Source organism: Lissotriton helveticus, chromosome 9, assembly GCF_964261635.1.
Source record: "Lissotriton helveticus chromosome 9, aLisHel1.1, whole genome shotgun sequence".
Lineage (NCBI taxonomy): Eukaryota > Metazoa > Chordata > Amphibia > Caudata > Salamandridae > Lissotriton > Lissotriton helveticus.
Window position 1 is genome coordinate 135,283,828 of NC_136070.1, and position 15,324 is coordinate 135,299,151.

The 15,324-nt window shown below is 46.1% G+C and overlaps 1 protein-coding gene across 3 annotated transcripts in view; it reads left to right on the plus strand.

Moving 5' to 3' along the window:
• Positions 1-14,409, plus strand: part of VPS39 (VPS39 subunit of HOPS complex) — a 334,794-nt gene extending 320,385 nt beyond the window's left edge. For all 3 annotated transcript variants that reach the window (XM_078659635.1, XM_078659637.1, XM_078659636.1), the window contains one exon: positions 11,628-14,409. In XM_078659635.1, coding sequence (XP_078515761.1) covers positions 11,628-11,703 — 76 coding nt within the window. In that variant the 3' untranslated portion in view covers positions 11,704-14,409. The remainder of the gene's footprint in view (positions 1-11,627) is intronic.
• Positions 14,410-15,324: the final 915 nt, after the last annotated feature.

Sequence of the window (15,324 nt, forward strand, 5' to 3'; positions counted from 1 at the left end):
TTCTGACAGAGACCTGGGCTAACAATAGCAGCGACCGGGACTGGAGCACAGCGGTACCATCCGGCTATACAGTTGCAAATATTAATCGAGCAAAATGTAGGGGAGGTGGCTTAGCAGTAATCTATAGATCTTGTTTCAAGCTACAGGCCACCCCACAGAGCCTTGATGGCGCAGAGGCAATGAGCTTCACTTTGAAGGCTGACAATACCTCCTCTTTTTCCGGCCTATTAATTTATAGTCCCCAAGGCCCGAGGGCCCTGTTCGCAGTGGCATTACAAACTCACCTTGAAAATGCACTTGAGCACGATCACTACACTATCCTCGGAGATTTTAATTTTCACCTAGAGGATACAAACAACCCGGAGACTGTTAACCTCTTAGACACCGTCGCCTGTCACGATCTTAAACAGATAGTTAATGTACTAACTCACTTGGCAGGCCACACTCTGGACGGCATCTGCACCAATATGCCTAGTGTTGTAATAAAAAAGGTAACACCTCTGCCTTGGTCTGACCACTTTGCTGTGTATTTCTCCTTACCTCTCATTACTGCCCCTCATAGAAGGCCACTCAGGTCCCCTCCCAAGAAATTTCGGGCTTGGAAATCAGTCACTAGGACGGACCTATTGGGTGCCCTGGAGGAAAGAATAGAGGCCTGCTCAGATGTGAACCAGTCGGCTATGTCGCTTCACGCCAGCCTTCTCAAAACGGGCAATTTGGTGGCACCGTAGAAGGCACTTAGAGCGCGGCAAAAACGGGTGTCTGCTCCATGGTACACATCAGACCTAAAAACTGCCAAAATTAAATGCAGACAGCAGGAGCGGATCTGGAGAATAAACTATGACCCAGATCAGAGGAAAATATACTGCGCTGCACTCGAGGGCTATAAGAGGCTAATAATTCAGGCAAAAACCTCCAACTATTCGAGCAAGATTCTACAAGCCGCTCATTCTAGCAGAGAGCTATTCTCTACAGTCAATTCCCTACTGAGTTGCCCTAGGGGCTCCAGCTTCAAACCAGACAAAGTATTCACGGATAAGATGGCTCTCTACTTCCATCACAAGGTCCAATCCGTTTATAATGATCTATCTAGAGCAGCGGACAGCATACAGGTTGAGCTGAATGGGCGCTATGATGTCTGCACAGCATTAGGTGACCTCTCAAGGTTTTCCCTACTTGATGAGAACTCGCTGTCAGACTTACTGTTAACCACCAAGTCAGGCTCCCCTATGGACCCATGCCCCCCTTTTGTACTCCACCTGGCACCGGCCGAGATAACCGGCTTACTACTGCCGGTTCTGAACCAGGTTTTGACTTCTGGAATCTTCCCATCGGCCTGGAAAAGGGCCTGTATACGGCCTCTGCTCAAGAAGCCCAAGCTAGACCCCTCCGATGAGAAGAGCTACCGCCCTATTTCCTGTTTGCCGCTGCCAGGTAAGTTAGTGGAAAGAGCCATGAACATGCAGTTATCATCGTATCTAGAGACGTGGCAGATTCTTGATTCCACCCAGCACGGTTTCCGTGCTAATCACTCCACAGAGACCGCTCTACTAATGGCAGCTGAGGAAATTCGGAAGGGGATGGACGAAGGAGGCAGGGTCACACTGGTTTTGCTGGATCTCACAGCGGCCTTTGACACCGTAAACCATGAGGTACTTATCCATCGGCTGAAGGATATTGGTGTCAAAGACCTAGCGTTAGATCTTCTTTTCTCCTTTCTGTCCGATAGGGAACAAACCATCTACTGGAATGGACATCAGTCTGACAAGTTTTCCCTTCCAGGAGGAGTCCCCCAGGGTTCGTCCCTATCACCCACCCTGTTTAATATCTATGTCTCCCCTCTGGCCAAATTAATAAAGAAGCGGGGTTTTAAGCTGGTGTCATATGCTGATGACACTCAGCTGATCGTTTCCGTGTCCCACTCTATGGATTCCATAGCCGTTGACTTCGCAGCATGCATGTCCGAAGTCATGCAATGGATGAATCTTAACTTCCTATATTTAAACACTGAAAAGACGGAAGTCTTAGAGTTTGGACAGAAAGAGTCTATCTGGAATCCTGAATGGTGGCCCACAACGGCTGGAGTCTGTCCGGTCCCAGTGGTGAAAGCAAGGAACCTGGGGTTTATCTTCGATAAAGATCTGTCCTGGAAGCCCCAGGTGAATCAGGTGGTTTCGGCCTGTTTCTTCATGCTTAAGGGGTTGAGAAAGATCCTGCCGTTTATTCCTTACCATCTCAGGAAAACGGTGATAATTGCCACTATTTTTTCCAGATTAGACTATGAAAACGCCCTTTATCTAGGTATAGGATGCGGTCAACTGGCCAAGATGCAATCAATTCAGAACGCAGCAGCCAGGATGCTTCTCCATCTGCCCAAATACCACCCCACCTCAGAGGTCATCGGGCAGTTACACAGGCTCCCTGTTCGGAGGCGGATAGATTTTAAAGCACTCTGCCTGGTCCACAAGTCCTTAGCTGGGGTGGGAGCACTAGATCTGCAACACCTATTCACGAGGTACATGCCAATCCGACCCCTGAGGTCTGCCTCTCAGGGGCTGGCGATGGTCTCGAAGTTCCATAGACAACGCTGGGGTGGGAAGGGCTTCTCCCTCCTGGACGCGAGGCTCTGGAATTCACTGCCCTTGCACCTGAGACAAATCTCCAATCACATGAGGTTCAGGAAGGGGGTTAAGACCTGGCCTTTTACGAGATAGGACACTGGCCGGCACACACTCAGTTACCCTGCACAGCGCCAAGACGCCTCGACATTAGTGCGCTTTAAAAATACCTTCACTCACTCACTCACCTGTTACAAGGGATTTTCCTCTTACCCTCCTTCAGGAAGGACCGTGGTGGTAATCAATGCCTCCACCCTTGGGTGTGACACTCATCTGGAGGATGAGAGGCCTCTGGTTTCCAGAGGAGTGGAAGTTTCTCACCATCATGTATGACCTGAGTGCCATTTAGTAGCTCTCGTAACCTTCTTCCCATCCCTTTGAGGTCAGTCTTTTTCTTGACAACGATGTGGTATGCCAACAAACACAGGAGTTGTGGGGCTGTGAGCTTCGGCCTACCGGCAGGGTGTCTAGCTTGTCACCGCCCATCTGGCTGGTTAGTAGAACTCCTGGGCCGACAGTCTCTGTGCACCGCCGCCCAAAGGTGGTTTGACCATTTTTGCCTGATGGGACATTACCAGGAGGACCTCTTCACCACTTGTGACAGCGCTCATTGCCCATAGTTCTGTTCTCTCCACTAACCATTGCAGGGAGCCTTGGGTACACCTTTTGGTTAAAGTGGAGTTTTGCCCTTTACACGTTTGCTCACATACCCTTGATTTCTTGATTGACCTGTATAATTCACCAGGACCAGTCCCAGGCCATTTTCTTCATTCTGGATTGCCTAAGCAGGTGTGATAACTTAAACCTATTGTGTCTCTTCCTCCATCCTTGAAAAGCACCACAAGCAACCCAAGACTGATTTTGCCCTGATTAGAGCTCATTAGTTGGTTGCAGTTTGTTTCCATTGGCACAGTGAGCAGGGGACCGATGACTGAAGTATATAACAAAGTGATAGGTGGAATGCTTGAATTAATCTCAGCCTCTGGTGATTACTCGGGTTGCATCCCAATTAATCATTATTTTGCACACTGTGCCACTTCAGTTTGTACCCAGCCATATGCAAAGCGTTCTTGACCCTGCTTCAATAGTAACAGTCTGGCACAAATTGCTAGGCCAGGTCCTCTCGGAGTCTAAACAAAAGCAACCTAGGACCAGTTTTACCCTGATATGGGATCATCAGTCAGGTGCAACTTGTTTTCCAGTGGCACAGTGAGAGCCCCACGTCGGAGCATAATGGTCACAGGGTGCAGCACTTTAGTATATAACAAATTAAGGATGGAATGCTTGAATTAGCCTCACCCATTACTAGTTACCTAGGCTGCATTCCAATCCATCTTTATTTTGAACATCATGCCACTTCAGTTTTGACCCTGCTCCAACATGGCAGTTCCAGACAGAATGCCAGGTCCGGTTTTCCCGGAACTGTAATAAAAGCACTAGTAGGCTCGTTTCACCATGATTAGGGCTCATCAGTCAAGTGCAACTTTGTTCCAGAAGCAAGCACAGTGAGCACAAGACCCACGTCTGGGCATAGCCGTCGCACTTATGGCATTGCACTGAAGTATAAAAAAAAAAAGGGATGAATATAATGCTTCAAATGATCCCCGCCACTATTAATTACTCGGCTCCGAGTAACATGTACTTGTAACTTCTAGGAATATCCTTTTTTGTAAAGGAAGAGGCATACATTTACGTACATTTTAGTGAGTGAAAGAGGCTTTAGGAAGTTGAAAGTAGCCTGCATAGATATTAGACTAGCATTGCCAGAACCATTTGGTCTGACTTTAATGTGTATAGGAAAGTACCATCTTTTTACATGGTTACCTCCCACTTTTTTACCAAACTGTTGATGTACTTTGACTGATAGTGCCTTGGGTTCCTGCAAACCAGGTACCCAGGGCCTATGTTCTTTCCCTAAACTGTACTGATGCAAAACCCAATTGGCACTCTTTGGCCACATGTAAATCCCTTGTAAATGGTACCATAGGTGCCAAGGGCACTGTGTCCATGGAAGGCCTCTAAGGGCTGCAGCACTTATAATGCCACCCTTGGAGGTCTTATACCTTTACACACACACACTGCCCTTGCTGGCTGCGTGTTTTGGTGCAGAACAAAGTGAATAGTCAACATGGCACACATCCCTGTGTGCCATGCCTGCAAGCCACTGCCCTGGTAAGTCACATCTCTAGCTGGTTGCACTATACCAGTGTTGAGGCTACAGGTGCATGAGCCCTGTACCCCTACAGTGTCTAAACCAATTCTTAGACATTGTAAGTGCAGCAATGTCATTTAAGAGTATATGGTGCTGGGACTTTGTCATTACAAACTACAGTACCATGATGGCTTTACGGAAAACTGGGAAATTTGGTATCAAACTTCTCCGCACATTAAACCCACACTGATGCCAGTGTGGGATTTAATGAGAAATGCACTCAGAGGACATCTTAGAGATGCCCCCTGAAAAATGACCAACGTCTAGTGTCCTGGCTGAGTGGCTGCTCACCAGCTGCCACCACCAGACATATTTCTGGACCACTGGGTCGAGAGCCTGTCGCTCTCGGGGTCCTGAAACAATGCACATCGTGGGATGAGGTGCCAAGCCTCCTCGCCCAGGATGGGCAGGTGCCACTAAGAGGAAGCTTCAACGGTTTGCTGTCTTTGTGAGCTACTCCAGCCATTTGCTGCTCCCAGCAACTGGCCCCCACCTGTTCTGACTCCCACTTTGCCTCAGGTGGCGGAGGCGAGGTGAAGCACAACTCAGTCCCTGCCATCTTGCAGATGGGGGGACACAGCTAACCAGAGTAAAGCATATGTCCTCCTCACACTGGAGGGTGGCATAATAGGATGGGTCCATAACGAACTGCCTGTGAATATCATCTTCTACTGGCAAGAATCCAGGTCCTGCAGCCCTTTCTTCCTGGAAAGACATTTCAGCCAATTTTACTGTTTGATCTTCAATCTACTAGACTGGTCAGAAACATTCTGTGGATTTTTGACCAGTCTGATGATCCATTCAGATTCGTCAAAATTGAATTGAATTGAATTGAAAGGGGTCTTGTACTGCGCGAACTTAGCCCAATGGGCGTCAAGGCGCCTACTTCATATATAATTCATATATATCAGCTCATAGCAACACCGAAGCAATCCATCATTAGTATGCTCTGGAAAAGCACCACGTTTTTAAGGCCTTTTTGAACAAATCAATTGAGGGTAGGGTTTTGATCTCAATTGGAGTTGCATTCCAGAGCCGCGGGGCAACAACGGAAAAAGCCCTAGCTCCCCATCTGGTCAGCCTGAATCGGGGAACAACAAGTTGGAATAGTCCCGCAGAACGGAGACATCTTGTTGGAGAATAACGGGTGAGTAAAGAGCTGATAGCACCCTCTGAACTATCCGCAAGTGCTCTATATGTCAGACACAAAATTTAAAAAAAGATTCTGTGCTGAACAGGGAGCCAGTGGAGATCTCTCCTCGCCATGGTGGCAGATGATGTCTTAGGCAGAGCCAGAACAAAGCGCGCTGCAGCATTCTGCACAATTTGCAGTCGATGTATAAGGCCCTTGTTGGACTCCATGTAAAGAGAGTTGCAATAATCTAACCTGGAGCCAACAAGAGCGACTGCAATCTGTTTGTGTGCCTGAAGGGAGAGATAGCTCCGGATTCTATTGAGTATCCTGATCACACCCCAGCAGGTGGCCACAGTTCGGTTCACTTGTAGAGACATCGAGAGTGAGGTGTCAAATACTACTCTGAGATTTCTGGCTGATTGGGAGGGGGTGGGGCAGGTGCCAAGAGAGGAGCGCCACCACTCACTCGACCAAATATCTTGGTCCTTCCCAAAAACCAATACCTCTGTCTTGTCGCCGTTCAGCTTAAGGGAGTTGATGATCATCCACTCTGCTACATGCTGCATGCATGACCTGAAGCTGAAGGCGGATGTCTTGACAGAGGTATGGGCCAGTGACACCATGATCTGGGTGTCGTCGGCGTAGGATACCACCTCCATCCCCTGCGATCTCACTAGTCTAGCAAGGGGGGCCACATAGATGTTAAACAGGGTCGGACTTAATGCCGACCCCTGTGGCACCCCACATTGCAGTGACTTGGCAGGGGAGAGGTAGTCTCCGAGCATCACTCTCTGTTCCCTATCAAGGAGAAAGGAATTAAGGAGACTCAAGGCCGGCCCAGTAACACCTGCCTCCCTAAGGCGAGATGTTAAAATAGCGGGAGACAGGGTATCGAACGCAGCCGTGAGGTCCAACAGGACCAGAACTGTAGTTTGGCCAGAGTCCACTTTGCGTCGGATGTTATCGACCACAAGAGTGAGAGCGGACTCCGTGCTGTGATGTTTTCTAAATCCATGCTGGGTGTCATCAAGGTATCCAGAGGCATCCAAAAAGGAAGACAGATGGAGATTAAGATGTGCTTCCAATATTTTTGCTGGGGCAGGAAGTAGGGAAATAGGCCTGAAATTTTTAAGAAGGCCAGGGTCAAGTGATGTTTTTTTAAGAAGGGGCTTCACAATAGCCTTCTTCCATACCGATGGAAAAGAACCCTGGACAATAGCCTTATTCATAACCTCCAACATAGGAGGAAGGAGACTACTTCTACACTCTTTGAGTTTTTTGAGAGGCAGAGGATCCATTGGAGAAGAGGATTTGGTCCTGTCGAGTAGGAGGTACAGTCCCTCCAGAGACAATGATGGAAATTCCGTAAGTGATCTGGAAGGAACTACATCCCAAGAATCCAAATTCATTACGGCAGGAGGGATATTCACATCCAGAGAATGGCGTTGGACTTCTAAAGAGATATGAATGTCCAGGATTTTGTTGTGAAAGAAGTCAGAGATATCATTGCAGAGATCCTGAGAACTAACAACGGGATCTGGGAGTTGAAGGGAGCATAGCGAGTCAGCGATTTTAAAGAGCTCCCTAGATGAAGTGAGGGAGCTAGTAAGGTTGGAAAAGTACTCCTGCTTTTCCGATACCACTTTCTGTTTATACTCCCGCAGAGCAAGCTTATGGGCCTCCCGATCCTTAGGGTCCCAGGATTTCCTCCATCTTCTCTCACTACTCCTACAACCCTGCCTTAAGGATCTCAACTGGTCAGAGAACCACGGAGCCGTAGGCTTCCGCCGGGCTACATAACGCAGAGATGCGGGGGCAAGCTTTTCCACTACAATAGTGATGGAGTCCATAAGATCCTGAGCTGCCTCATCCGCGTCTTTCAAGGGGAAGGACTCGGGAACTAAAAGAAGAGGAGCAAAAGCCTCATCCGTGATGTTTCTGAAATTCCTTCTGAGAGTAAATGGGGTAGTAGCCTGTTTAGAAGGACAAGAGGCGGGGAGAGAAAATTCGAGCGGTACCGCAAAATGGTCAGTCCAAACCAACGGCAAAGGGGGACCAGTGGAGAGTCTTGGGTCACTGGAAAATACCCCATCGAGGATATGACCCGCCTTGTGTGTGGGACTGTCCACAAGCTGGACGAGATTACAGGCTCCAAGTGATTCAACCAATGACAGAGTATCCTTTGAGTTATCCTCGTCAAGATGGAAATTTAGGTCACCCAAAATGGTAAGGCAAGGCTTTCCAAAGTAGGGTTCGAGAATTCTCAGTACATCGGCAGAGAAACTGGTTCTAGAGCCAGGCGGCCTATAGATCAATATCCCCGTAAAAGAGACCGATGGGGCACACATAATACAGAAGTATAGCGCTTCAAAACGATCTTGAGGCATAGTTATCGGTTTAACAGTGCAAGGAAGAGAAGATTTTAAAAGAATGGCAATTCCTCCTCCTCTGCGCACTGGTCTGTCATGCCTATGAAGAGAATAGCCCTCAGGGATGGCCAGCAGTAGATCATGGCCGGAAGAGTCCGAGGCCCAGGTCTCCGTAATAAAAACCCAATCCGGCTGTCTCTCCTCCACAAAATCGTGGAAGGCCAAATTGTGTTTAATGAGCGAACGCGCATTAATAAGAAAGCCAGTTCTAAGGGGAGTGATAGACTGTCTAAAAGAGGGATGAGGTCTATTAAGACCAGCAAGGGGGAGGTGAAAGGAAGCAGTGCACGTCATACAACGAAGGGATGTCAATATCTCCTCGGGAGTGAAGCGGTGAAAACAATGCCGCGCTGAAGGTCTAAAAGACAAAAGTTCTAATGAGGAGTATTGCCGAATTACCTCAACGAGTGGAGCTAGAGTAAGGGCCAGGTCCAACCCGTCATGCAGCCCGTCCTCAGCGCGGACGGGCGCAGACGGGCTGAACTCTGGCGTAACTCCGGCGTCAGTCTGGCGTCCACGCAGCGCGTCACCACTGCGCGTAAGCATGGCTGAAATTTATGCTCGCCTCGCCTCCTAGAAAGAGGACTATAGCGCGCAGACTATCCCCACACACCTAAGATGGCCGCCAACGAGATGGGGACGCAGGACCCGCAAAGTGCGGTGAGTTACCTTCAATTAAAGTGCAGGTGAGAGGGCAGCAGTGGGAGTATGCGTGACCGGCGAATTAAAAACAGGGGAGAAGGTCAAAAACAAATTACTAAGTAAATGACAAAACGGGGTATTTAAAAAAAGTCCAGAGCTGCGAATGAAGTAGCGCTGCAGGTAGAACGCCGAAGCTAATAGGAGCGAGCTGTCTATGTTGCCTGAATTTATGCTCGCCTCGCCTCCTAGAAAGAGGACTATAGCGCGCAGACTATCCCCACACACCTAAGATGGCCGCCAACGAGACGGGGACGCAGGACCCGCAAAGTGCGGTGAGTTACCTTCAATTAAAGTGCAGGTGAGAGGGCAGCAGTGGGAGTATGCGTGACCGGCGAATTAAAAACAGGGGAGAAGGTCAAAAACAAATTACTAAGTAAATGACAAAACAAGGTATTTAAAAAAGTCCAGAGCTGCGAATGAAGTAGCGCTGCAGGTAGAACGCCGAAGCTATCTGCGGCTGCTCCCGCTGTTACTGCCGGCTGCAGTCAAGTGAAGAGCTATTACTGTTCCGGTGGCTTTTTCATTTCACTAGATACCAACTTCGAGGCATGATGGGTGAAGAAAGGTTCACTTCTTGCTGAGGATTAGTTAAACAGGTAGAATGCCCTGCAATCCAGGACCGAGCAAGAGTAGAGCTGTGTTAGATTCTGCAACTTCTACCTTAGGACAGAATCTTACACCCACAGCTCTAGTTGGGACACCTAGACTGTTACCACTTAATGAGGCTTTGACTGAGCCTATCCTAGAAGTGTAAAACACACAAGATGATGGACGGAATGTTGCACAATGGCTAAACATTTACCCCCAGTCACAGATCTGGGTTTAATCCATCGTTATTTTGCTCACCAAGCCACCCCAGTTCAAACATGGCCATATGCAGATCAGTCTTGACCCTGTGCCTCATGGGAACAGTCCAGACCGAACTGCCAAGCCATGTCTTTCCTGGACCGGAATCAAGCATCCTAGGACCGGTTTCTGGCTATCAGCCGTCTTCAGCCAGGATAGCTTGACTCCAGTGGCTTAGTGAGCAAGGGACCCACGTCTGGGCATACCCTTCCCACATAGGGTGAACAGAAAAACACACAAGATGATGGACGGAATGTTGCACAATGGCTAAACATTCACCCCCAGTCACAGATCTCGGTTTAATCCATCGTTATTTTGCTCACCAAGCCACCCCAGTTCAAACATGGCCATATGCAAATCAGTCTTGACCCTGTTTCCGGTCCAGGGAAGGCATGGCTTGGCAGTTCGGGCTGGACTGTTCCCATGAGGCACAGGGTCAAGCCTGATTTGCATATAGCCATGTCTGAACTGGGGTGGCAGAGTGGGCTAAAGAACGGTGATGGATCAAACCCAGATCTGTTGACTGGGTGTGAGTGTTTGATTGGTTCAGATGCTCCGTCCATCACCACCCCCTTTTGTACCGCTTTGTTCGCCATAAGTTGGCAGGGTATGCTCAGATGTGAGTCCCTTGCTCACTTTGCCACTGTATTCAAGCAGGCCGGGCTGAAGACGGCTGAAATGCCATAAACCGGTCCTCGGAAGCTTGTTTCCGGTCCAGGGAAGGCATGGCTTGGCAGTTCGGGCTGGACTGTTCCCATGAGGCACAGGGTCAGACTGATTTGCATATGGCCATGTCTGAACTGGAGTGGCAGAGTGGGCTAAAGAACGGTGATGGATCAAACTTAGATCTGTTGACTGGGTGTGAGTGTTTGATTGGCTCAGATGCTCCGTCCATCACCACCCCATTTTGTACCGCTTTATCCCAGAAGTGTGGCGTAAACCTCTCTCTGCTCCTGCTGAGTTGAAATCTGTGGCAAGGAGATACAGGTCTGCTCCAGGAGACCCTGTACCAGACTGCAATGCGTTGAGTGTTTTCTGACGGATCACCCCTTTTCCCTGCGGAATCAGATACTATCTTATGGAGTTCATTATAAACTGTCTGAACTTTATTTTGAAAGAAGGAGGCAATCTTATCCACAAATTTTGGTCTGGTGAAAATTGACTGTCTTGCTGGCACTTTGACTCCCTGGATTTTGGTTGTAAAATATACAGTTTGGGCATTTTTTTTATTGCTGCCTTATATTAGTCTAGGGCTCTGTTATAGTCATTTTTGTGTTCAACACTATAATCAGTTCTCCAAAGTAACATATTGTAAAATTATTGGCCATTTGTTCACTGAAATACTATTGGAGTAGGCTATCTGATTCTACATTAAATTTAAATTCCAAAAGTGGCCTATGGATGTTACTAAACTTTATTGTACCTGGGGTTGTGCTGGACAAATGGCAACATTATAATGCTCCAGTGATTTTGAGTGAAAAATTTGAGTAATCTAAACCATCTGCTAAAATATATTGAGGGGATAAAAACATTTAGAGACATTTTTAATTATAATAGGGAGTGGGTAGCAAACAGATATTTGGCATGCATTTGTAAGTGAGCCATGCAGTGGGTCTGCTGAGAGTACTTTTGTGAAATGGTATGATCTGCAAATGTTAATCTGTTTGTTCTCTGCTTTTCCTTAGTGCATTCGCCCGGTACCCCACCGGTGTAGTGGTGCATTATTACTGTTCCAAAGATGTCAGCAGTGTGGACACTTGAATATAAATTATCACCTGGAGAACGGACTATGGTACAAAGTGACCATATATTGGACAGACGTTGTTGGCTGCTGCTGCATCCATAGGTCTATTCGAAAGGGACCATGTGCACTCGGTACAAACTACAGTATGGCGACGCAGACTGACTGTGTATCAGAAACAAGACTTGTAAAGCACAGATGTTTGCATGCACAAACCATCGGATCAGCTTTGCTCCTGGTCGCACCATCAACACATGATGGAAAGAAGCACTTTATCTTGCACTGTGGCCTCTTTCAGTCCAACGTTTGTTAAAGCAGCCTTTTGTTCATGTGTATTGTTTACGTTTAATGTTTTTATAAACTGGCATCTTACTTAACTGTACAGGCAGATTGAACCATTTGATAATGGACAACGTACTTTGTATAGTTTACTGGAATATGATCGCCGATGAAGGTCTCTGAAGTGAATTTTGCTCTGGTAGCTTGGCACCATTTGGCATTAATTTGCTAAAAACAAAGGCGAATGAAGAAGTCTTCACTATCTTTTCTTACTGTGAGAACTTTGTGTTGCTTTCTGTTTATACTTTTTTTTAAACCATAGATGTAACGCAACAGCCAAATGCCAATCAAATCTGGTACATACAGGAAATCTAAAAGACAGTTGGTAAGTGAGATAATTTACGAGTCAGTCTTTAAAAATAGATATTGATAAACTACAGACATTTGAAACCTTCTGTTGTCCCTGGAAAGCATGTTGAGGCCGGTAATCTCGTCTTGTATCCTGGTGGTACAGCCGTACTCTTGTTCGCAGCAGGAAGGCTTCAGAGTTAAAGGGTAAAAGCTCTAAATAGCCCCAGCTTGCTTAAAGCATGTCAGAATTTTAGACTCTGCCCTAAGTGTCCTAGGAGTAGTTGTGGGTGGATCTTTCCGTTGAAAGGTAGAGGTGCTTCAGAGAATATTGCTCATCTTTGATACCGACACTCACAAAGTTCATTCGCCCTCTTCTCTCCAGGAGGCAGGTTCAATTTTTGTCTAGCTGTCCCAACTAGAGCTGTGGGTGTAACATTCTGTCCCAAGGTAGAAGTTGCAGAATCCAACACAGTTCTACTCTGGCTCGGTACTGGAATGCAGGGCATTCTACCTGTTTAACTAATCCTCACCAAGAAGTGAACCTTTCTTCACCCATCATGCCTTCGAGTTGGTATCTAGTGTTTTGACGAATCTGAATGGATCATCAGACTGGTCAAAAATCCACAGAATGTTTCTGACCAGTCTAGTAGATTGAAGATCAAACAGTCAAATTGGCTGAAATGCCTTTCTAGGAAGAAAAGGCTGCAGGACCTGGATTCTTCCCAGTGGAATATGATATTCACAGGCAGTTATGGACCCATTCTGCTACCCTTACTTAGGTAGATAGCATCAATCCCATCTGATTTCAACGATTTGAAAATATAGCAAAACAGTTGCTGCTTAATACCTCAGTGTCCATATCCTCCATGTTTTTAAAAACTCTGATGTATAAAGGAAATAATTTACTATAATTCAGGACTGAAACCTAAGCCACATTTGGATCTGCCGGTATAATACCTTCATTATTCTATATCCCCTCATTCCATTAGGGAAAATAATTGTATGTTTCATGAATGGCCTGAAGCTCAAATACACTGAGAATGCTGGCATCATAGTTTGTTTCCTTAATAAACTTGTCACACATGCTGTTAAGTAGCAAATAAAGTTTGGGAGATCGTGTTCAGCACTTCCCAACCTTCAATAAGAAGAAAAATCATTTAGAAGGCTGGACCTTTTAGAACGTGTGTTGCAGGGATATTCCATTTATACACAGTTTTCAGTGTATTATAATCCCAAAAGTAATATGGTCCAGGCAAAGTATCCCTTTAGGGTGAAGTTCTTACTTGAGTCACTGCTGCATACAGTTATAAACATGGTTTAAACATTACTAACATTTAGCTGCATTGTTTTCAGTTCTTTTTAGTCTGCTTGCTTCCCAGATGGTATTTCCCAGGCAAATTTTAATCACCAAAGGAGAAGATGGGGTGTTCAAAGTGGAATGCTAAATTATTTCTAGTGATAAACATGCTCAGGCCTTGTAGTTATAAAGTGATCAGCAAGAAATGTCAGCACGTTCCCTATCTATTATGTGAACTAGGAATCCAACTCTAGCTAATTAATGCTACCACAATGATGAAAAGAGCCATCAGGTACAAGAGCAAGATGGCAGCAGACCATATTACATCAATATGCTAAAAGATCCATTTTCAAGAGAGCCTGGGCAAAGAAATATTGCATGCTCAAAGTTAAACCATGAATTTTTAAAGGTAGAAATCCTGCTTGGTTGACATTTTCTATAAGTGTCTTGTCAATTGATATTATGCACGTTTGTCATATGATTCCTCATGGCATACAACTGTGCTCAATTTGTACATGTCATTTAGAAAAATGACAATTCCATAATTGTTGGTGCATTTTTACATGCCATCCTAGCAGTGATAAACATATATTGAAAATAATCATAGTGAATTTTCCAGTGGAAAAACATATGATAGTTGAACGGTTCAACTTTTAGATAAAATTGCGTGTCTTTTCTTTAAAATATTTACAACCTTAACTCTATTTTATGAAGAATTGACATGTTTTATACTAACCTTCCCTCCAACACGCGTGTATCTGAAAAATGTCTATTAAATCAAGTCAGTTGTATAAACTGATTAAGTGGAGTGTTTCTTTCATTTTCTTTTTTTGTTATAGGTAATATAGAAAATCGTAAACTAAACATAAGCTAATTCTTATTAGTTGTTCATATAGTAATGAAAGACATTTTCCATCTTTAATGATTAAGATGATTCTTGTGACATGTAGCTACTTGACAAAACTCAAACTTTGTAACCAGCCAGTGCCCCTCTTGATTAAATGTTCTTTTTCCCAAAGAAGAAACTAGATGTGTGTGTAAGAGAACAATATGTTCGAGGCCTATGAGCTGCAGATTACACACTGTGCATAGATCGCCATCTGGTGTTGGGCTCAGATGTTTGCACTTTGTTATTGTCCTGGAAAAGTCTTTGGAAGTCACAAGATAGATGACTCCTTCTGTGGACCATAGTGCGCATGGGCATCGGCTCCATCTTCAGATGTTTTTTTTCCGCCATCGGGTTCGGATGTACTTGTAGCGCTCCATTTCGGAACCCTTACCGATTCTATTTTCGACGTGCAATCCTTCACCCTTTCAACGGTATTGTCTCGATCGCGATCCCAGTCGACGCGCATCTCAACAAATTTGAAGTCCTCAATTCCAATCGTCGACGAGGGCCTTCGGGCCTACTTGGGCCTCGGTATCTGGCTCATGGAAAGGACTCCTTTCAAGAAGTGTCCTCAATGTGGGTCGAAGTTTCCCCACACCGATCTGCATGAGGTGTGTAACCTCTACCTTTCACCGGAGCACGAGGCCAGAGACTGTGAAGCTTGTGCCTCCTTCTGCTCCAAGAAGACCATTCGAGATCGTCTAGCTCGAAGAAAAAGGTCTCACTCTTCGACTCCAATCCCCGACTACTTCTTCCAGGAAGGCGTTGATGTACCGGAACAGGAGAGCATTCTACAAATCCTCGGCAGCGAATCCGAAGCAGAGG